Here is a 25006-nt window from a genome sequence, read left to right on the forward strand (position 1 = left end):
ACCTCATTTGCAGTTTATAGATCGTTTGGAAGCGAAGAGCATACAAATTACGGAACAATTCAAATAAAAACGTTCCGCTCGACGGCTATAGGTTCAGACAACAGCAATTAATACGGACGGCAGATCAATCGGTTGTCGAACATAGCTAGCGTGGGGCTTGGTACAAGGGGAAGAGAAAAGCGATGAATAGATGTCAGTATATTGTGCCAAAAAAGCAATGAGTATCCATCGTGTCCTTTTCTCTTTTTAAGGTTTTGTATAGGATATACTTGTATATCTTTTGAATATTCTTCCACCTGCTTCATAACTTTACCAACCGTCAGAATATCCTTGCCAAATCACGAGGGATGCGCTGCTCTCATTTTGTTTCCTTTAACAGTGCACTCTTTCTATACTCCCTACAAATTCCCTATAGATTTTCGTCACTCATCCCCTATTTCTACGTTTCGTTTGTTCAGTTCTAACGGGCTCTGACGAAACATGTATCCCTGTTGAATACTATTAAAATTAAACTTAACATCAAATTAAAAACAAATGTTTATGTCTTCAAAACCAATACGGAATGTTACTCGTATCCACTATGACGGCTACATATGCTACGACAGTGCTACGTCGCGCTGTGTAGGAGCGCTACGAGTTCGTAGCATTTATTTAGTGTCTACTCTGAACAAAATTATTAATTATTAAAAATTATTTTTTGGAATTCGTTCTATGTATGGCCCGTGCCCGATGACATATAATTTAAGAATGCGTACGACAAGTTATTCACTCGAACTACGACTGACTTGTGAAACCGTAGTAATTTGTTGGTACCTAACAAATTTCTACGCTACTACTGTGGTTTGGCAGATAATATGTAAACCACCCTTGTCTTTATACACACGTATTACAAAACCGCTTTTGTATTGGAAATTAAACCATTAATAAGCGGCCAACCTTCAGAACATGGCAAACTATAAGAAAACAGGTAGCACATTATCCTTCACGGGGAAGACAGAGTCAATAGTCTCAAAACTTCAAGACCATGCTGAATGACAACAAATATGATAAATTTTACCTTGATACAAATTAGTACTTAATTACAACCCGCTTTCATCCTCTCCCTTGCACCGGCCCACAGTAATCGCTCCGGGCTGATTGATGAACCTCCCCCCCCCCCTGGACTCCGTTTAGACTGGAGTGATCCATGGATCCATTACCCAGACTATATTACCACACAGTTCAACTCTGCATTTGTTTTAATTGCAAACTTTTATAGGGTAGCGTTGTTTATGAAATTTTCTATATATATATATATAATGATAATGTGTTACTGGATATATATAAATATATATACATAAAATTAGATTAGATATATATATTTATTAGAAAACCGATATATGTATGTATATATACAATATCTATTTTAGGTTTGCCAAATTCCTTAATTGTATGATCTTGAAAACTGAAAGAAATATAAAATCTAGTTTTATTGTATGTGTATGTACTCGTATGTATGTACTATGGTACCTATACCTTATGCTGTGATGCCCAGACATTTAAAAATGCCAATTCTATTTCTCTGGTCCCTTAACAATAGTCAGCATTTTCATATCCTGCGGTTTTGAACGTGTCTCATAATTGATCTTCTTGTTTACGATGTAGTACTCATCATTAGGGGACTTGAGAGTGTCCTAACCACTATTTTAGTTTTAAAATTTGATTCCGTTGTGAAAAGTTTGGAAACAAATTATGGAAAAAAAATCTATGCTAGTAATAAGTTTTCATTTGTTTTTGTTTAAACTTCACGCTATTTTTGTTTTTCTGTATAACGACGCAGCAATAATCATTAAAATTACAAATACTCGTAGATCATTAGTATACTTTTAATAGTTCTTACCTATTTACACAGATGGCGTGGTGGTCCAGAAGATATCGACCTTCATTGTGATTTATAATTAAACTGAAATACGGTAGATGTCGTTACAATACTGAACGACTATTATGATCTCTTTTAATTGTTAGCACTTATCTCTCTCTCTCTTCTCTCTCTATCTCTTTTAATTTTTGCAAAAAATTTGGAAGTCTCTGCTGTCTATATGTATTAGTAACTGTCTCAGGAATCTTAAGTGTTAACTAAAATCTATTTCAAACCGTTTTAATGTTCGGTGATAGGTCTTGTTGATCATCAGATGTAATAAATCTGATTATATCATGTAAAAATTTACTTAGTGTCTACCTAATTGGATATTAAGAATAACGAGTATCGGTACTCTCCCCGACCCTCTGGCACAATGATAAATTAACAATATTATTGGAAGTGCGAGCAACATTACATCAGTCTCACTCACACTTCCCATCCCATACTATACGACAATAAATTAGAACAAAAGTCTGGAGAGGAGCCCGGGGTATGCCTTTGACTATGGATCCTGGATTGGGTGAGTCAGGTTATTACTACACAAAGCGACTCCCGTTTGACCTTCACAACCTTTGCAGGAGAACCTAACCCTTCTTGGATCGATCATGGTTACACATTTAGTTGCTTGCATGTGGTGCCAGGTTTCCTCAAGATGTTATCCCTCACCTTCAGAGCATCGGTTATTCAAACTTATGTAAATTACTTCGTAAATAATCATGGATACATAGCCGGGGTAGGGTTCGAACCTGTACCTTTTTTTGCCACACGCATTTTAACCAAGCACTTTACCGATTCAACTATCGATGCTCTTAACGAAGGACATTACATCGAAGGATACCATCGTAAGGTAATTGGTCTTCAGGAAAGTACTTAAGGCTGCAACCGAGACTAAGAAGAATGATGACTTACATTCTTATTTGGTTCACAAACAAAGCTATAGAAGACCACTACTTTATATCTATTATCTGACAAAAAGTATATTGGTACCGCGACACCACACCCACTTAAAGCAACCATATCGGTGGAATTATTTGTTGTTTTGTTCCCTAGGCTTATTGCTTTCTGCGGCGTTGCATTTGCTAAACATTAATGTGAACTCGCGGTTTGTGCGTTAAGTGTTTCTGCATAATGCATGTCACATAACAGGAATATCTCGCTAATGTTATGAACGCGTTTGAATGACCAAAATTATACGGAAAAAATAATTCATTAAAAAAGAGCGGACAGCATTTTAGGCTCTATGTTATTGCAGTTAAAATACGTAGTTAATATTCGTATTTTAAATCTCACACAACTTTTATCAATATATATTAGTTTAGAAATATTTACTTTAATCGTTTATTGGGATTTAACACTTGCTTACTAGTGCAAGAATTAAAGGTATAAATGAAACTATAATCATTTTTTTAGGTGAAATTTCACAAGTGTGTACCTCTAGTTTAAATTAAACAAATTTTCGAAAAGAAAATAATTTAATTCAATATATATACTTAATAAATAATTCTACTAAACTTTATTAGTAGAATAGATGTTATTGTTGCATTTCTCTGAAAACGTAATTCGTTAATTCGAATCGTGTCTCGTTATTGGCCAACAACGGCTTAAAAATAAATGCTATTTATGCTTCGATCGTTTGTCGATGGTCGTTAAGGGGAGGTCACAATGGGGACTGTTTGTTCTCTTGGTTGTTCGGTGACCTTCGGTGTTTCGGGCTGTTTAGCTGGTCCTGTCTTTGTTATGGGGACTATACGTTCTCCGGCGTTAGGTGGTGGTCTTTTAGGGGCTGTGATTGTGAGAACTCCGTCTGAGGAGAGGGTGCTGACGAGGTCGTTGACGTCATACCCTGAGGGGAGGATGTACCGGCGTGTGAACTGGCGGGAGATGAAGCCGTGCTCGTCCTGCTTCTCCTCGTGCTTGCCTTCCACTAAGATGGAGTTGTTGGAGGCTTTGACCACGAGCTCTTCAGGCGTGAATTGTTGGACGTCAAGGATAACCTGGAAACCACAATCAAATAATGTTTTATATTGATTCGTTAAGATTATGTGACATACATATTTGAAATTTCATATGGCAACTGGTTTAACTTTTTCTTTGCACTAGCGAGAATTTCAGTCATCTAAAAAGAAAGACCTGTTAAATAATGAATAAATGTTCAAAACTCTAATTATGTTATAATTATAAACCAACTGTTTCTATAATTCCTGAAGTATGAGGAAGACTACAGACGCAAGACAATTTTACACTTCACTCAAAAAGATCCCAAGCATGAGGAGAGTACTTTACGAGTAAGTATCCAAAGAAAACTTACTTCAAACTTTTCCTTGGTCAGGTTGATCGTAGAAGCGGACTCCTGTCTAGCCAGGCTGGTTCTCCAGGGTCTGAAGTAGGAGTTCCTGAGGGAAGTTGAGGGGAAAGTGGAGATGTAGTTGAGGAGGTCGTCCCGCCTGAGACCCATGCCGAAGTGCTGGTCCAGGAGGCGGGAGGGACGCTCCCAGTCGTCCCACCAGTCTCGGAACATCATGGGGACAATCGACATCTGAAAAAAGGGAATTAAGGTTTTTACATACATACATATAACCACGTCTATATCCCTTACGGGGTAGACAGAGCCAACAGTCCTGAGCGGACTGATAGGCCACGTTCAGCTATTTGGATTTAAGATAGAATTGAGATTCGAATAGTGACAGGTTGCTGGCCCATCGCCTAAAAAAAGAATCTCAAGTTTGTAAGCCTATCCCTTAGTCGCGTTTTACGTCATCCATGGGAAAGAGATGGAGTGGTCCTATTCTTTTTTATATTGGTGCCGGAAACCACACGGCACACATTAAGGTATTTGAATATGTTATTAATTAGGACACCTTCAAACTTCGTCTAAACATGTATACTAGTATTACAGTAACACCAACTTTACTAGATTCGTGTAAAGCGTGTGTTTTGGGTACTTTTGACTTATCCTTTTGCTAGAACGTCTCCGATTTGATCAAATTATATGTTCTTCTAGGCCTTTCCTCTCCAACAGTCTCTTTCACACTTCCTTTGTACTGTTTCAATAATAAACAATCGTAATTTCTTAGTTCATAGAAAATGTTCGTCTAGATCATTTTTACATTGAGAAAGCATAGAAATGCCATCTAGCAAACTACGCAAAAATAAAATCACGTCATTAAACGCGTGGATGTAAGATAAATCAACATCGTTGTCTACGACTCTGCACTTTCTGAAATAATTTTGAACCGGGTATTTTGGTTATAAAGGCATAAACACACTAGACATTACGAACAATTTGGGTACTAAGTATATACTTTTCTATTTTATTTATTTATAATTTAAGAATATAAAGGAGTATTTCACACAAATTGTAGTACAAAAGTGAAACTTAATCTGGACAACGAAGTTGTATTTTTCCCAAAACTCTCATTTCAGGCAATGAAGTGAACCTTCTACAAAAGATTTAGGTATTTTTACTTAACGATTCGAGTTACAAACTCACAAGTAGTAAATATTATGGAATTTGGTATTCTTCCAGTTCTATTATTCTCATTACTTTATGCATAAAATAAAGACGTCATTTAATTAATTCTTACGTAGTAAAACGTCAGTAAGCATCCAAACAAATATAATAAATGTAAATTAATATTTGTCCGTCTTTCATATCAAAACCACTGAACCGATACTGATACATACTTATAACGACATATGATACCTACTAACGTTTAAAAGTTAGTTTGTTTCATATGAAATGAAAAATCTGATACAAGTAGGTTATTCAAAAGACTTGAAACAAGACTGAATGGTAAAATGAACATGTGAAATTCAAACAATAAAATTGGTAAACACGAAATATTGTTTTGGAACGTTTCCACGGTGAATCACCTGCCTGCAACTATTTTAGAAGTGATGCCACTGCCACTGGACTCGATTTCATGATAGCGACATCCATTCTATTTGCTATCAAATAGCCTCACGTATCTATGATATGACTTAAGGTTAAGTCTCTTCATCAGAACCATAGAGATTATTCACTTATTTACTCAACAGACAGTGAGAGGAGATAATGCCTGGACAACGTTCTATATAGATTAATTTGGAACCAAAAGAGTGAAGTGATCGGAATAAAGGAAATATGAATTATAATTTGCGCTTGCGTTTTATTATATGTTAAGGACTTTTGTCCAGCAGTGAACGATTGAAAATATGGTCATAGTTTCCGTTGTAGTTTCAAAACTACGAACTTTTATAAATTTTAATAAGGCAACATTTTTGTATCCGATATTATTCACGAACGTTGTCGCATTATCTTCTCTCTCACTCTGTCTGATGAGTAAACTTTAGAGAGTTAGGAGAAGTAAGATAAATTTAACAACATTCGTGAATAATCCCGATGATTCTGATGAAGAGCCCTGTGAAGAATTAACATTAAGCGATATCACACATACGTGAGGCTTTTCTCGAATTTTTGATATTGTTTTGTTCGTTGTTTTGCTCACCTAAAATAACATGTAGGTATCATATACTAACATATTTTAAGGTGAGCGAAACAACAAAACTATTCAGCCGATAATATTTTATGCTTTTGAGATTCTAAAATTAAGATGTTTGTTGACCAATACTACTGAGTCAGAGTTATTTCTAAATGTTATTTTAAAACCGGTATGATGCAATTGGATGTTTATTACGTGGGAAAAATGCAATATGAAAATTTTTTCAGTTCTTTTTAGTGAGAATATATACATATTTATAAGTCAGAAGTTGGTTGTTTAGTTTTTAAACAATATTAATAAGACAGCGTTTCTTTTGAATGCTCCTGTCTAGATATTAATCTTAAGTATTCAGCGTATTAAAAACAGTGCTTGTAAAATTAAGTTATCACAAATTTCTCTTGCCACTATCACGTACTTACCTATGTACCTACTTAAGCGTATTTGCGTGAAGTAAAAAGTGTTTTATTAAGTAGTTTAACTCGATAATTTAAAAAAAATATATGAAATATATTGTAAGTAAGAACGTAGTTATGTTATGTTTTTTTAATATTTCACTCTTATAATATATAACACTGCATTTAATATATATCTATAAAAATAATAATGATAATACACAAAGTTTCACTAAGTACCTAAAACATTAACTTTAATTTATTTTCAAATAAATAAAAATTTAAGTAGAACTTAAATTTTAAATGAAAAAAAAATATTTTTTATAAAAACGCATTTTAACACCCACTGAGAATAACATTATATTCTAAATATATATTCATTGATTTAATGCTGGCTAGAAATCTCTTTTTTTTTATATCTTTTAAAAAGTAAAACATACCTTAGCGGTTGTTATTTCGTTGCAGGCGCGCGCTGCTCTGCCGAACTGAAGCTATGATGACCACGGTACTTACACCAGAGAGATTTAAATAGAATTTTCAGCGGCCCACTCAGCTGAGTCAACGGGAACACACCTTGAACTTGCCAGATGCGTTGTGTCCAGGATTTAGGGAATACAATGGGAATAATTTAATGTTAGGTGCCCCGATATTGCGGACTGGCAAACAAGTATGGCCGAAACTAGGCATAATATTTTTTTCATTTTATATATTTTTTCATATTATTAACATTGTTTTTTTACATCTCATGTAGAATCTTTGTAACGTGGCTACTGCTTGCCTCCATACAGAATACTAGCTACGCCCTTCATAACCACCAAATATTTGTTTTTGCCATCATTAAAACTCACAATGTAGGTATCACATAAATACTTCCAAAGTAAATTCAAGACTAGTGCTATGCATGAAATAGGTATCTACTTGTAAATCAACAATAAAAAATATTTTAATAAGTACCAACATTATAAAAAGCACATTTACTACATAAATATTCATAGATCTTTCGTTAACATACTACCTACCTACGTTTTTTCTGGTGTTTATCAAAAATGCGCACCCTCCTCCCATAATTACCATCCAGGAATTGAGTGGTCAGGTAATTCTCAGAGTGACTGTCACCTAAGTGAAACCTAACTCATTAGATCATGGTCAACTCGACGTGACTATGAAAATAAAAAAAATATCAAAATCGTTCAGTCCGACATTTTCCAAAATCATGGTCATTACATAACTGAAACACTGATTGCAAAAATATTTGCCCATTTAAACATCTGTTTTCTCAAGTCTATGGGTAGGTGTGTTCGAGAACTTCACTTCTATTTATATCTAACCGAATGGAATGCGTGGTGGGTACCTACGATATGACAATTATACGCCTACGAATATATGAGTGTAGTGTACTACGTCACTTAGGCCTACGTAATCTTCGTCATTTTGATACATATAAAAGGAAATTCTTATTATTTTTGGGACATATGAACGTTTAATTAGTGGGCGAGTGCCGTTTAGTGAAGCACCTAATCAAACAAATTTATAAAAATAGGTAAAGTTTGGAATTTCATTGTAAAGGTTAATCTTTGGAAATACTAAACTTATTAAAGAAAACTCGAAAATTCTTTCTCTGTTAAAAAAATTATCTGCCCGTGTTATGTTAGTACCATGGGCAAAACTTAGTTACTTTTCTATCTTTATTTATCTTATTCGTCTTTATTGATTTTATCAATAAATTGTCATTATTATTGATTTTATCGTTTTTATCAATTTTAACTTTAATAATTTTTCTACCTACTGGACTGATTTAAACGCAGTTTAACACAAAGATAAAATAGACCTACAGAAGTAAAAACACAACAAGGGTACTTTTGCTTCTGGAAATTTCCACGGAGGATTCTCGCGCAGAAGTTGGTGTGCTTAGTACCTACTTATATAATTATACTTATGGTTATGTTAACTTACAAACCGGGAATGATTACGATCGTAAATTAAGTTATGTCAGGTTTTTACACGAAGCCCGGCTGATCGCAACCTATGGCGGGGGAAGTCCCCTGCCATAGGTTGCAGCGATCATATTTTAAAATATATTAAATTTTAAATATATATGTAATTTAAAATAAGGAAAAAGAAAACAATAAAAAACGTTTTAACAGAGTTATCATAATCATTTATTCCAGGGCAAATATTTTAATTATTTCAGGATTTGTTTTTTTTATTTTGGGTTCCTCAACCGTCTGCGTAAACTATACTCAGTTGGACTGTTGACCAAATAACACATGTTCGACCATTTAAAGTTTGAACTAGCAGCAGAATGACGAAGTTATTCCAACTGCAACAACTTTGACAAAGAAAATTCAGTTCTTAAGAGAGGAAAATTTTAAATAGTAGAAGTCATGTGTAACTGTCATTGTCAATGTTGTCATCAGCCGAGTTATACATATCATCAGTTTGTCAATCAGCTGTCGCTGTCATTAATCAAGATGATTTGTCAGCTGTCAGAAACAGATGCACACTCACTGTCACTGTGTCACTGTGTCACTGATTGCAGTGCATTGCAAGGCGGTTCTTGAAATTATTTGAATGAATTTACAACTCTTATTTTAATTTTACCTTCCAATTTACCAATATCTAAAAGTGGATAGGATAGGGTATATTTCAAACATTTTGGTGACCGTTTAAATGCACAGCAAAAGTATTACCACTCTCATTCTAGCCTACCTCGCAACTACTTAGCACAGCGAATTAGTGTTAAACGAACGGAATTATTATCTACTATAATTTGATTGCAAAATATGGTTTCGCCTGTCGGGAAAAGGCAATACACATTACAAACGCATCATTAGTGGAAGCACGACTTAAATCCTGCGTGAGGCCTACCGGCATCTTTGTCAGTTGATTTAAAAAAATATATGTAATAAGTAATCATGCAATCCTGGCTTCAAAATAGATGGACCAGCCTATGGCTGCTTTTCATGGGTCTCGGGGGCCTTATATTGTACCTGTATGGATTTTTCCCGTTAAAATACCATTCAGGAAAGTTAGGCCACATGGATGATCTTCCAAATTTCATTGATGGCATCAGGTGAGTAATATTTTTTTATGTTACTATTTCTACCCTATTCCTACTATTATTTTAGTAATTGCTTTCAATATTCTAATTTAGAATATGGTTACAGGTGACCCTGGAATCTGAGAGGGTGAATGTATTATTAATTTATTTTATACCTATTTATTTCTTATTAATTATTTAATATTAATGTATATTTCAGTATTGATGGTCAGGAAGTATACTACTCAGGTGAAAACACAGTCATACTAATGGTCATTGATGGACTGAGATATGACTTTGTGAATGAGGAGTACATGCCGTTCACAAGCAAGCTGCTGGATCAAAAAGAGGCGTGCATATATGTGGCTGTCGCAGATCCACCTACCGTCACCATGCCTAGGATCAAGGTATGATAACAAATATTAATCTATGTTTTGTATTCATAATCTTTAAACTGTTTGGCATACCAGAATGCTAACACATAACAGTTTATAATATATACTTAATTATATGCTTTATAATTTTTCAGAACTCCTCTCTATTTCTGCATAAAAACATGTTGGATCTTTGAAACTTTTCTTTTAAAAAATCTTTCGCAAGTAATGTATGGATAGAATACACTTTTAAATCACAGTTTAAATGCTCTGTACAACTAAAACCACAGACAAAGCATGTAAACTAAGTCCAAATTCTTTTACAATAAAAAAGTAGCTGGAACCGTCCAGAATTGGGCAAGTCTCTATATCCTGATTGGGCAAAGATTTAAATTTTACGAATTGTGGCCTGATCATATTAAAAATAGTCTGTAGAAGTGAGTGCCCTATGCTTTTATATTGCAGCCTGACTATATAGTATTATCTATACTTATTAAATTCAATGTTATTATATATATTTGATCTGATGCATAAACCTTTCTAAACAAAGGCAGCAACAGTATGTTATGTTAATTATTTTATTTCTTTATCACAGTACCAAAGAAAGCGTCATCAAAGAAATAGTTACAAAAGTGTTTAAATTTTTTTACTTTGTAAATGCTCATAACCCCGCCGAAATAGTTTCTGAAACAAATTAAGATCCAATTTTGAATGGTTTATTACTGCTTAATGCATATAAAGTGTTTCTTTTTTTAATTTATGAAGGTAGTACAAAGGTATACTTGATCGAAGGCCATCTTTAAATTCTTTAATTCTTTAAATAAAATATAAAACAAAGCAATTAATGGAAAATGTGTTTATTTTTCTGGTTAATAATTGTTGTATTTCTTTTCATATTTGCCAATGTAACTTTAACAACAGATGACAGTGAACAAATTAATTATGGTTATATTATGTACAGTCACCTGAACGAAAAATAGAAAGGGCACAGTGGAGGCGCACCATTAACTTCTGGAGGGACATATTCGCAAGTGTCTCAGTTTGTATTTTTCCGCTTTTTTTGCTTGCCCTTCAGTTCTAATGAACCAAAGAGAAAACTAAAGGAAGAAATATAAATATGTTCAGATTTTCCTTAATCAATTGTCTTTTGAAACAACACTTTGGAATAGTTTAACACAGGATATAATTTAAGTAAGTGGGGAACTTTGTTTGCATTGAAATTTGCGGAGATTTTTGTTTTATTATTCAATACTTTTCAAATTAACTGAAAAAAGATGTTTCAGAGTGTGGCCATGCACTTTCTGGATTTACATGACATGTTAAACTATTTTTTTCCTATATTTTGGTCCAAATGGTCAACCTTATTTTATACAAGTACATAAATTGTCCTCCTACTTTACTGTGTAAATTTAAATAATACACTAGTAACTCGCCCCGGTTTCGCAAGCGTAGTATTTATAGACATACTCAGAAATCCATCTTACCAATATTTCAAACAGAAGCAAAATCCGTCCATAACTTTCCGAAATTAGCACATACATACAGACAGATAAAATAGAAAGTCTATAGAATATTATATGAATATAGAGGAATAGTGGTTGAAAACTACGAAAAAAAAAATATTATCCAAATATTTGCTATATAAAATCATCAATAAAAAATACCAGTATATATTTTTTTAGTTTTTACTTTGGTCTTGTGATACAATACAATGTATGTGTATTTGTATCAAATATCTGTAGTAGTGACGTTTGTTTATTTTTTGTTGCGAAATTATAACACCGCAAATGTAATGTTCACATTTTTAACATAATAGTTGTTGTTGTTGTACAGTAAAATTAACTGTAACCATATGTATAGTCTATAAATTATACTTCCTTATTTTCGTAATCATAATAATATAAGTTACTTATTTTTTTCATTTATTTTAAGGAACCTTTTTTACAGAAATCTTGAAATCTAGCTAGCCATATGAATATTTTCTTATGCTAGCATGCAAGCATTAATGCAACTATCAATGCATGTTTCCCACTTATTGCGAGTCGATGCGCATTGCATACCGTGTGCATTCGACCGCGGCTACTACTTGTGATACATACATAATCATGATAATCACGTCTTGATCCCCTACGGGGAGACAGAACCAACAGTCTCAAAGACTTATATAGTGACATTTAGATTTATATAGTGAAAATTTGCTAGCCCATCGACTAAAAGAAGAACCCCAAGTGATAACTTTTTATTGTGACTGTCAAGGACTTTAGACGAAAATGTAAAATTGAATGAAATCATAATTTATTTTTACTCATTTGGGAAAAGGAAATTTGATAAGTAAAACAGTGTACGTAGTTATGTGTGATGCAAACTGACGTGTCTGCAAACACCATGTTTTATTGGTGCAGTATAACATACTTGTGGGATTGGTATCTATTACCTGATAAAGATAAATTCTTTTACTCGCAAAATGGCAACCATTGCTCGTGCGATGTAGGACACCAGTACAGTCGCCTACAGAAAGTTAGTTAGTTTTAGTTTATATGTAGTGGTATGGTTAAGTTTTTCTGTAGGCGATTTTACATTGTTGTTTTTTTGCTTGCAATGAATTCATATTGCATTTGTTAGTTACAAAGTTTGTGTTGTCTTGGTCTGATGATGGCCCATACATAATACATAGTAATGCTTGTATGTTGTGCAACTAACAATAAATAGTAGTGTAATAATCAGTCTTTACTAAATCTTTGCACGTCCTAATTTCGACATGTACTTACAGTACAATGTACAGTCGCCTTGCAGAAAAAATTAACCTCTGTGGTTTTGGTTTATATGTTGTCGTTTTTATCTGCAGGTGCCTGTACATATACTATCTACCCAGCACAAAATATTATAGATGCGAAAGTTTGTTTGTTTTACGTTTTACGCAAAATCTACTGAGCGGATTTGGACTAAAGTTTATAGTAATGTTGCTTAACATTAGAATATCGCGTAGGCTCCAAAATACACGCAAGGAAAGACACGGGCGAAGGCTAGCTCTTTAAAGACTCGTTAATATTTGTGTTGTTTAATTCACTGCTTATTTTTTTAACTAAAACGGATGTTTTATTACTTGTTGTTTCCATACTTAAAATGCGAAAATAAGTTTGTTTGTTATCTCTTCACAGTCAACCACTGTACCATTCTCCATGAAATTTTGCATCCATATAGTTTGGAGTACGAATTACGGAGCCGCGGTTAAAAACTAAAGTAATATAAAACGGTAGATAAATATCGTGGTCAGAATTCAGAGTATGTACCTACATAGATCTATCCTACACAATGATCTTCATCAAGATATGAAGTTCAAACCCAACTTTATGACACCGCAATTGTAAATGCATGTTTATCAATATTTACGTTACCGTCTAAGACCACTTCGCAATTTCACCGTATAATTTCTAGGCTATGATGACGGGCAGTGTGTCGACATTCGCTGATGTGGCGCTGAACTTCGGAGCGCCGGCGGTCCGCGGCGACAGTGTGTTGCGGTCCGCCGCCGCGAGAGGGCGCCGCTCCGTGTTGTATGGAGACGACACGTGGCTGCGCCTGTTCCCGGGGCTGTGGGCAGAATATGATGGCACTACGTCGTTTTACGTTACGGATTATACTGAGGTACACATGCAACCTTTTTGTTTCAGCGACCCATGTCGCACTGCTGTTACTGACATCTTTTCTATCTTATTCATTAATTAAGATCATCCAGTCTTCGGTTTTTTCCTGCATTCGTCTGTGAGGATCCAACTAGAAGCAATGTAGGCCCATTTACAATAATTTCCCATTCAAAATTGGATACAAGGTATCACTTATTGACGTCACATCACTTAAATCTAATTATAACTACTACCGCTTCCAAAGCGCATGTGTAGAAGAAGCGGCGGAATAAACTACACTGCAGCATATTCACCGGATGTCAATTTACAAATATAAATCTCTTAAATCTAAATTTCATGATGCATGCGATGACCTTCCAGTCTCATTATAAGCCTGGCCGCTTTTTTCTTCTGCACAAATTATTTCCGCCGGCGGTCCACCGCCGCGAGAGGGCGCCGCTAAGTGTTGTATGGAGACGACACGTGGTTGCTTCCGTCTCGGGGCTATGGGCAGAATATGGTGGGACTACGTCCGTTTTCGGATGAAAAGGTCGCCTATTACTTGAATGTTATTATGCATCGCTGCTTAGTACCAGTGTTTGGTGAGCCTTCCGGTTGTAATGATTACCTTACTACCCTACATGTTTTTTTTTTTTTATTATTAATTATAAACTAAACTTGTTTGTCAATTTACCTTTAAATGTACTTATACTGCATCTTGCACGCAACGACAAACCTACATTTGTATATTCTAAGCCTAGATTCTAAGTTCTCATGTAAGTGAATATTTTTCTTGTGAGAATAAAGATTTCTTTAACCCGAATGTTTTATACATAGATATGAATTTATTTTGGTGCAATAAAGAGCTACTGTATTGATATATAGGTACTGACCATGATCGATCCAATATGGTTTTTTTTCGCTCTTTTGTGGGTAGTTGGCAAAAATAGTCATTTTTAGGTTTTAGTTTTACAGAATCGAAAAATCACGGCGATAGGTAGGTGAACACGTGAAAACTAAATAAAGGTTTACCTGCAAAGTTTGCAGTTTTTAGAGGGGATCCGCTTTATCTAAAAACCCACCAATCAAGAATCCATGGGCAAATGCATACCCGGGCTCCTCTCATGATGAGGATGGAACAAGAAACAGTAAAAACTAGCGTACAACCTCTTAAACTAGTATTGTAATAGGACAACTCCCAATGACATGACTTAATTTACATATTTTAGCAACAATAATTTCGTATTTCAGGTAGACAATAACGTGACGCGCCATCTAGACACGATCCTAGCTCCAGGTGACAACAACAAGTCGACATTTGACTTCCTAGTCCTTCACTACTTAGGGCTCGACCATATCGGTCACTTGGAGGGCGCGCGGAGCCCTAAAATCAAGCCCAAGTTGCTCGAAATGGACAGAGTGGTAGAGAAGATATTCTATGCTATGAAGGAATGGGTAATGTTTTGTTTTACATACATACATACATACGGTCACGTCTATATCCCTTGCGGAGTAGACAGAGCCAACAGTCTTGAAAAGACTGAATGGCCACGTTCAGCTATTTGGCTTAATGATAGAATTGAGATTCAAATAGTGACAGGTTGCTAGCCCATCGCCTAAAAAAGAATCCCAAGTTTGTAAGCCTATCTCTTAGTCGCCTTTTACGACATCCATGGGAAAGAGATGGAGTGGTCCTATTCTTTTTTGTATTGGTGCCGGGAACCACACGGCACGGCATGTTTTGTTTTATGAATCCTAATTCCTATCACTTAGTCGCCTTTATGAATTCTTCCTCTTGTTTTCCAGGATCATAATGGCATATTAATAGTGTGCGGGGACCACGGCATGCGGGACGCGGGGGGGCACGGCGGCTCCACCCCCGCCGAAGTGTTGGTGCCGCTGGTCGTCGTGCGGAGCGACGATTTCGAGTGCCCACACCCGTAAGTATTTCCTCTCCTTTTAATATCAAGGTAATTTTCATGTCGTATGCAACCGCATATCAAGGAACCGTTCACGGCACTGTAAGAAGATGTAATAGTTGATAGGTGTACAAGCACGCATCCTAACATTCTTTGTCCTTGTATCACGGCGCAACAATAGATTCCATAGACACAAACTACATATTCCTTAGTCATCTTCGTATTAGTTTCTCGCTCATAACAATGTGGTTATAACGTGTCAAGTTCTTTTTGATATCGAACAACAGCTCGTTTGCTTCTCGCTTTTTCAAACTTCGACATTAGCTCTACAGTGGAAGTGGCGCCATCTATCGCCTGGAATAAGGCACTCTTGTCTCTCTGACAATCTTCTTCCTCATGTTAATCCCGGTTATATCCTATTCATCTGTAAACCCCCCACAGCTCGGGCCCCGGCCCCAAGGTTTCCCAAGTGGACGTGGCGCCCTCTATCGCCTGGAACAAGGCACTCTTGTCTCTCTGACAATCTTCTTCCTCATGTTAATCCCGGTTATATCCTATTCATGTGTAAACCCCCCACAGCTCAGGGCCCGGCCCCACGGTGTCCCAAGTGGACGTGGCGCCCTCTATCGCCTGGAACAAGGCACCCTTGTCTCTCTGAAAATCTTCTTCCTCATGTTTATCCCGGTTATATCCTATTCATGTGTAAACCCCCCACAGCTCGGGGCCCGGCCCCACGGTTTCCCAAGTGGACGTGGCGCCATCTATCGCCTGGAACAAAGCACTCTTGTCTCTCTGACAATCATCTTGCTCATGTTAAGTTCATGTGTAAACCCCCCACAGCTCGGGCCCGGACCCACGGTGTCCCAGGTGGACGTGGCGCCCTCTATCGCCTGGAAAAAGGCACTCTTGTCTCTCAGATTATCATCTTCCTCATGTTAAGTTCGTGTGTAAACCCCCCACAGCTCGGGCCCCGGCCCCACGGTGTCCCAGGTGGACGTGGCGCCCTCTATCGCCTGGAACAAGGCACTCTTGTCTCTCAGATTATCATCTTCCTCATGTTAAGTTCGTGTGTAAACCCCCCACAGCTCAGGGCCCCGGCCCCACGGTGTCCCAAGCGGATGTGGCGCCCTCTATCGCGTGGAACAAAGCACTCTTGTCTCTCTGACTATCATCTTCCTCATGTTAATCCCGGTTATAACCTTACTGCTCCGTGAAGCGCTATTCATCTGTAAACCCCCCACAGCTCAGGCCCCGGCCCCACGGTGTCCCAAGTGGACGTGGCGCCCTCTATCGCCTGGAACAAGGCACTCTTGTCTCTCTGACAATCATCTTGCTCATGTTAATCCCGGTTATAACCTTACTGCTCCGTGAAGCGCTATTCATCTGTAAACCCCCCACAGCTCAGGCCCCGGCCCCACGGTGTCCCAAATGGACGTGGCGCCATCTATCGCCTGGAACAAGGCACTCTTGTCTCTGACTATCATCTTGCTCATGTTAAGTTCATGTGTCAACCCCCCACAGCTCGGGGCCCAGCCCCACGGTGTCCCAAGCGGACGTGGCGCCCTCTATCGCCTGGAACAAGGCACTCTTGTCTCTGACAATCATCTTGCTCATGTTAAGTTCATGTGTCAACCCCCCACAGCTCGGGGCCCGGCCCCACGGTGTCCCAGGTGGACGTGGCGCCCTCTATCGCGTGGCTGCTGAGCTGCCCGCTGCCGGGCGACAGCTCGGGCCGCATCCTGCCCGCCCTCATGCCGGCGGACACGCGGCAGCACCTCTATCTGCTGCACGTCATGGCCAGCCACAACACCAAGCATGCCAACTTCAAGAACAAGGGTATGAGATTACATTTTGTTACATTTAAACACCTAGTCGGTATATGATGCGAGGAGGTTTTAAACACAAGATAGGCTAAGACCAAGAAAACTATCCTAGAGATGACCGCCATTGTGCATTTTTGTTTTTGTCAAAATTGTTTTCTGTCATTATGGTACCTATATATAATAAACTATTTACAATCAAACATACTAACGGAAATATATGGTATTTCCGTTAGTATGTTTCCTTTCTTCCTCTTGAATCTCTCTACCTGTTACAAAAACCGCATCAAAATCCGTTACGTAATTTTAAAGATTTAAGCATACAGACAAACAGACTAAAATAGCGACTTTGTTTTATACTATGTAGTGAAATAGTAAAAATAAAGTCATACAATTGTTTAAACTTGCATATTTATAGCAAATCAAAAGTATTGAAAGATTTACGTCATAAAATTGTAACTTAAATTCGCTCTACGGTATAATTTGCTAATCGTTGGGTATTCCCGATCGGCTAAAGAACAAGTACGTTATAGATTTTAAACAATATATATGGAAGTTAATCGACAATTGTGGTCCCGTTGAAATAAAAAAATATAAATAAAAGAGAAAAATTACCGTCAATTCTCATTTATGATGATAAGTGTTAACTTCGCTTTTTCTACCATTGCAATCCTTGGTCGCAGAACCTGGTACGTATTTCTTTTATTCTTTTACCCCCTGGCTTTAGTCCCGGTTGCATCCTCAGCACTCTGGAGAGGAGTCCGGGGTATATCTTTAACCATGGACCCTAGATTTAGTGAGCAGTATTTACACGAAGCGACTGCCATCTGACCTCCGCAGCCATTGCAGGAGAACGCAACCACTTAGTAATTATGGTTACACATCCAGTTTCCTGAATGTGCAGGTTTCCTCATGATGTTTTCTCTCACCGTAAGAGCATGTGTTAGAATTCAAGTTTAAGTAGGTACATAACTTTGAAAATAGTCATAGGTACTTTGCAGAGGTGGGATTTGAACTTGAGCCTTCTATGCTATACGCATTTTAACCGGGCACCTTAACGATTCGACCTCAGAGGCTCTCAATTTTCATTATACATAGACAAGGTTATATATCTGTACCAATATATACATACATACATACATATGGTCACGTCTATATCCCTTGCGGGGTAGACAGAGCCAACAGTCTTGAAAAGACTGAATGGCCACGTTCAGCTATTTGGCTTAATGATAGAATTAAGATTCAAATAGTGACAGGTTGCTAGCCCATTGCCTAAAAAAAGAATCCCAAGTTTGTAAGCCTATCCCTTAGTCGCCTTTTACAACAACCATGGGAAAGAGATGGAGTGGTCCTATTCTTTTGTGTACCAATATTTGTATCAATGAATATCTTTCAGAATTCTACAAACAGTTCGTACGGGCTGAGAAACAGTTCGCTCAGTTCCTGGTGACTGGGCAAGAGACTGCGGCTAACATAGCCAAGGATTTCTACGAGGAGGCCCTGGATGGCATGACGGCCTACTTAGCTGAAACCACCGTCGATTTGGACATGTTCGCCATTGGAATTGCGACCTTTTTGCTAGGTGTGGTAAGTATTATTTGTATTAATAACAATCTCAAATGATGTCAACAGCTCTATTATTACTTAATACTTACTAATTGAAAATGTGAAATTACAAAGTATAAAATTTACTAGGAACATATATAGGTGAAAGTTAATGCAATCTCACTCACTATTGTTGTAACATATATTCGAGTTTAGACTTTATTGCAATGGAAATGTCTGTTCTTGTCGTGTATCTAAGGCTTAATATTTCTTTCCACAATGTTCTGACATTTCAGATTTTTAAAGGAACATTAGTGATCCTTTAAATTTACCTTTAAAGACAAGCTCTGTTGCGCGTGTTAGTCGCCTTTGCGTAATCCCCGTTTTAGTATTTTAGGGTTGGTTTTTTGATAAAACAGTATCCTATGTTAGAACGCGGGTTTTTAACAATATGCATACTAAATTTCATTCGAATCCGTCTAGCGGTGAAAGCGGAACAGACAGACTTTCGCATTTATCCTACTAATATTATAAATGCGAAAGTTTGTGAGTATGTCAGTATGGATGTAGTTACTCTTTCACGCAAAAACTACTGAACCGATTACGATGAAATTTAGTATGTAGGTAGCTGAAGATCCAGAATAACATATAGGCTACTTTTTACCCGGAATTCCCGCGGGATTGATTCCACGCGGACGAAGTCGCGGGCGGCCTCTAGTAATATATATAGTAAGGGATTTCTTATTATGACTAGGCATTAACTAAATAATGTATCTATTGTTTCAGTTAACAGTGACCCTCATCTGCATGACCCTCTACTCCTTCCAAGCGGAGCTCATTCGCAGAACACGTCCGCCTCGCTCGAACGCCGGACACGTACTGGCATTTCTAGTCGTCCTCTTCATAATACTGGCCGCAATGACCATAACGTGTTTCATTGCCGAAACGAAAAGCCAGTTCTGTTCTTTCCACGATCTATGGCTACTGGCATTCATACTAACTGCGTGCGCGCTGACTACAGCCTATTTTATAACAAAAACAGCTATGGAAAAAATGAGAGACTTAACAACTTTGAACGAGTTGAACAAGATAGATTATTTACTAATATGCGGGACGATATTCCACGCTTGGAGTTTCATGGGAACTAGTTTCATAGAAGAAGAACACATGACGTGGTATTTCTTCTGGAACACGCTAATGTTCTTAGTGTTGGTAAAGACGTTAGTGCTGTTGGTGATTTACGTGATGAAGCTAATGGCCGACGCTACTGAGGTGCAAGATAAGCCGGAGTTGCGTCGGAAGATGAGCGTGGGTGTCGCGACGGTGCCTAAATGGGTATTGCTCATTGCTTTGCATAGGTGAGCCGTCAAATCTTTGTTAGTTTGTATATGATTGATTGAGCTATGTTTAACTTTATATAACATACATACATATGATCACGTCTATATCCCTTGCGGGGTAGACAGAGCCAATAGTCTTGAAAAGACCGAATGGCCACGTTCAGCTGTTTGGCTTAATGATAGAATTGAGATTCAAATAGTGACAGGTTGCTAGGCCATCGCCTAAAAAAGAATCCCAAGTTTAAGTAAGCCTATGCCTTAGTCGCCTTTTACGACATCCACGGGAAAGAGATGGAGTGGTCCTATTCTTTTTTTGTATTGGTGCCGGGAACCACACGGCACTTTATATAACACTTTTCAAAATATGTTTTACAGCCATGGATACAACTGTTTTTCTCCTCCTCCTCTTCGGCTCCTCTATTTTATTCTTCTTTAGTCATAAGACCAAATCTTCATACTTGTACAATCAGTTGAAAAGTCTTCAATATGTTTTAGTCGAATAACAGAGAGATGAGTATGTTCTTCAAAAGCTTTAAAGAGAAGAAAAATAAAAATTATTATTATATATAACCTGACACTATTGTAATATTTAGCCATACAGCTGGAAATGGCATTTCAGTATTTAAATACTGTTACTATAACGCAATATGAGTTTGTACATCAAAAGTAAAAAAAATATCTGGTAATTTAGCACTCCAATACTCACTATCCATACACACAAGAAAAAATATTGAGTTCCCGCCAAAAAGTCTCATGTCACTTATTCTAACCTGTTTCAGGTACCTACGAACAATGAACCAGACGGGCGACCGTTGGTTGTTCCTGTCCGACACCGCAGATTGGCTGAACACGCCGGAGAACGCTAGTTATCTTCATGCACACATCCTTATAGGTATGCAAATGTAACCAAGCTGAAAAAATCAACTCAACAAAAAAAGAATTGAAAAATACTTTGAATCACCTTTTATTCTTGTGCAATTTTTTTATTTCACTTTCCCTCGGGTCGCTTTCTCGTAGGGATATTAAAAAAATGCTTGCATGCTAATCTCCCAAAAAAGTTACAGTTTTACTCCGTGTAATGTACTTTATTATCTTCTATCGAAAGTCAGTTCCATAGTCACTTTAGTGGTTCCTATAACAAAACTATATTTTCCAGGCACACTGCTAACGGCATATATATGTCTCCGGAACATAGTGAAGCATACTAACAACACGCTAAACTTACAAGCGATCTTCACTATCTTAGCCACGTTCTGCATTCTGTGCTACCGAGTAACAACTAAGGATCTGCCTTCCCCTCTCCCGGAAATTAAAACCTGGGACCAGGTTTTTATTGTTAACATATTCTGGGGAATAATCATAATACAAATCATCTTCGAAATACTAAGCTACGTCGGAATATTTAGGATGTGTTGCACAGTAAAGGTTGATAACAAATTCGGCTATACAAAACTCAAAGAAAAAACTGAAGATCCATTACAATATACGGGCGAATCGTGGAATTTGGAGGATGTCAAATTGAAGTTAGCAAAGGCTTTGTCCCATTTGATGCTAAATAATATGATGTTGATAGTAATTCTACTCATGAGGCCTCATAATGTGATAATGGTTCCAAGTATATATATAACGTGCGTGTTGACAACGAAATGTTTGGATCATAAGATGTTGGACGCGAGAATGGCGCGGAACACGGAAGTAGTGGATATACTGAGTCAGACGCTCGCGCATCTGTGGATCGGGAAGGTTTTCTTCTTTTATCAGGTGAGTTATTATTTTCATTGCATCAAATTCATCCAATGCACCATGTGGTTCCTTTTAGAAGAGATCACATTCTAATGATAAAACGACACTAAAATAACGTCACATATTGCAATAACCATGACATAGCTGGGCGCTGTTTTAATAAAGAAAGCGCTGAGTCACATTAAGCTAATACAATTTTTAAAAGGGGTGAAATATGCCCAACATTTTTATCACGTGTGCAAACCGCCGTGCAACATATTATCCGGGTATTATAAAACTGTTAAAATCTTGATCAAAAATTCCGATATTTCTTCTTATCTTCAAACAGGACCAATTCTAAAATAAAATAAATGTAATAGCAAATTGAGATAAATTGACACCAAGCTTTCGACCAGCGAATATTCACTTTCTTCTACCGCAGAATGAAAAAAGAGGGAAGTTATAACATGTTTTATCAACGTATCGTGAATCGACCCAAATGACAACTCAAATCAAGTTCTGACTTGTCCTCCAACCAGGGCAACTCCAACAGCCTGGCCTCCGTGGACCTGGGGTCGGGGTACGTGGGGCTGCGCGAGTACAGCCCGGTGCGCGTGGGCGCCCGCATGGGGCTGCACGCGTACGCGGGGCCCGCCCTCGCGGGGGCCGTGCTGTTCTGCAGCCTGCCAGTGCGCGCCGAACACTGGAGGAGGTGACACTTTTATTACTAGCTGTCTCTTTTTAATCTATCTAATATATTTAAACGAGCAATTCTTGTATATATATAATCAGGATCTCGGAAACGGCTCCAACGATTTTCATGAAAGTTACAGATTAGGGACTTTTTGGCTCAAGGAATCGAATTGAATTTATCAAGGTCCCGGGTTCTAGACTCGGTTCCCAAGATATATAAACATTTTAAAAACCGCGCTTTAAGAAACTATATTAATTTAAAACAGTACGCAAGGTATGCGTACGTACACTCACACCTTGTATCCGATTTTGAAAATAAATCTATTATTATATTTATTATTTTTATGCTTTAGGGTGACTTTTATTTTTTCAGTTATTTACAATCACTATGGCGAGTGATAAACATCTACGCAGCCCACACCATGTACACAGTGTTCGTCTACTGCCTGATAACTATATTCTTCAGGCATCATCTGTATGTTTGGACAGTATTCTCCCCAAAACTCCTTTACGATTTCGTGTATACCATTTTGACGATACAAGCGTTACTGACTATAGGCTTAATTGTAGCTTTGACGCATATAACTAGTTGGCTAGCGAGAACGCTGACTTATAGAACGAGGCTGTGATATTAGTTTTTATTATTAAATATGAAAGTATTTGTTATAGTATTAATTGTTGAATTGTGATGAAAAATTGACAGATACCTGTGTTTTGTTCAGGTTTAATAGATATGTGACAGAGACGCAAAATATAATGCCTTAAGTAGTAAGTTTTGAGATAGAGAATGTAGTTTTATTTATTGCGAATTGATGATTGTATTTACAAAAAATAATTCAAAATTCTATTTGAGAACAAAAAGCGATATTCGTATCAAATAGTTACCAAAAATGTGATGTATGTCACGGGATTACAAGAACCGCAAATTTATAAACTTCCTAGGAAATTTTATAAACTTTCGTAGGATTTCACTATTTGCATCTCAATTCCATCATAAGGCTGAACGTGGCCTTTCAGTCTTTTCAAGACTATTGGCTCTGTCTTCCCCGCAAGGGATATAGCCGTGAGTATATGTATGCATTCGAAGGATTCTAAACGAAAAATAAATTGTATTATTTTACGTCCACATTTAAACTTACGTATTCACGCGTAAAATAATAATAAACATTTAACCAAACGACATGTGCGCTCTGATTGGTTGAATAAGTCACGTGTTCCTTCTCTTACCTCTTCCTCCGCCATTGTTCCATTGCTCTTGTGTTTTTGTTAAGTTTTAAAGTAATTTTATAACTACCTACTATATTTAAAGAAAAAAGTCGTTATTGTATCCGAAATCTCTGTACACAAGCACTGCTACTATCAACAGACCAAGCAGAGAGCTGTGTTAATAGCTGCATTTAATGAAGCATAAAAGTAAAAGCTCATCTGTAATTGGTCGAACCGTTTAGAATCTTACGAGTGGATATATCCGTAGTTTATAAATTTACCAAGAGTGGTCGTAAATGGATAAATTTTCGATAATGTGGACGTAAGATAATATAATTCATCTCTCGTTTACAATCTTACGGGAGTTTACAAATATCCTGGGAAGTTTATAAATTTGCGGTTGTTATTATTTTCCGGTGACATATATAACCTTGTAAATACATACATTTAGAAATTAAGAATCAGAGATTCTTAAATAAGTTTTTTAGTAAATTTGACTTTCGGCATTATTAGGAAATAATATAAATATACTTATGTATACTATTATAAAAAAATGTTTTGTGATAGTTCTTATTTCCTACCGAATATATTTTGCAATTGAGTTCATTGAAATATATTGAATATGAATTTATAATATATTTTTAATTTAGTTATTATTATCGTCTGTGATAATATTTAACCGATTTTTTTATTCTAATTCATAGTTCTAATAGTTGAAATTGTACACAAACAAAAGTGGAGACATGCGTGCTATTTAGTCTAGTTTCAATCTTAGCGATTTCATCACATTTCCTCTAGTCTTACTAGTCTGGCATACGGACGAAATCACACGTGTTTCACCACATTTGTAACGAAAAATCATTGTATTTTTTTTATCCACTTAAGTATTATTCCTATTAGTATTATGATTTTAGCTGTGAGGCTGTTTTATATGAAAAGAAAATAATAAAC

The 25006-nt window shown here is 36.9% G+C and overlaps 2 protein-coding genes across 2 annotated transcripts; one reads left to right on the top strand and one right to left on the bottom strand.

The window, feature by feature from the left end:
- Positions 1 to 3353: 3353 nt before the first annotated feature.
- Positions 3354 to 7368, bottom strand: LOC106132755 (protein lethal(2)essential for life). The gene is made up of 3 exons (XM_013332280.2): positions 7214 to 7368; positions 4209 to 4436; positions 3354 to 3894 (listed from the first exon to the last, which is right to left on the bottom strand). The coding sequence occupies exons 2-3, from the start codon at positions 4434 to 4436 to the stop codon at positions 3547 to 3549; spliced, it is 576 nt and encodes a 191-aa protein (XP_013187734.2). The 5' UTR covers positions 7214 to 7368; the 3' UTR covers positions 3354 to 3546.
- A 1930-nt stretch (positions 7369 to 9298) lies between these two features.
- On the top strand, positions 9299 to 25003 carry LOC106132657 (GPI ethanolamine phosphate transferase 2). The gene is made up of 12 exons (XM_060949811.1): positions 9299 to 9846; positions 10034 to 10220; positions 13623 to 13832; positions 15062 to 15265; positions 15617 to 15750; positions 17372 to 17565; positions 18946 to 19136; positions 19881 to 20452; positions 21214 to 21326; positions 21591 to 22195; positions 22696 to 22868; positions 23223 to 25003. The coding sequence occupies exons 1-12, from the start codon at positions 9689 to 9691 to the stop codon at positions 23476 to 23478; spliced, it is 2997 nt and encodes a 998-aa protein (XP_060805794.1). The 5' UTR covers positions 9299 to 9688; the 3' UTR covers positions 23479 to 25003.
- Positions 25004 to 25006: the final 3 nt, after the last annotated feature.

Source organism: Amyelois transitella, chromosome 19, assembly GCF_032362555.1.
Source record: "Amyelois transitella isolate CPQ chromosome 19, ilAmyTran1.1, whole genome shotgun sequence".
In the NCBI taxonomy this organism is placed as follows: Eukaryota; Metazoa; Arthropoda; class Insecta; order Lepidoptera; family Pyralidae; genus Amyelois; species Amyelois transitella.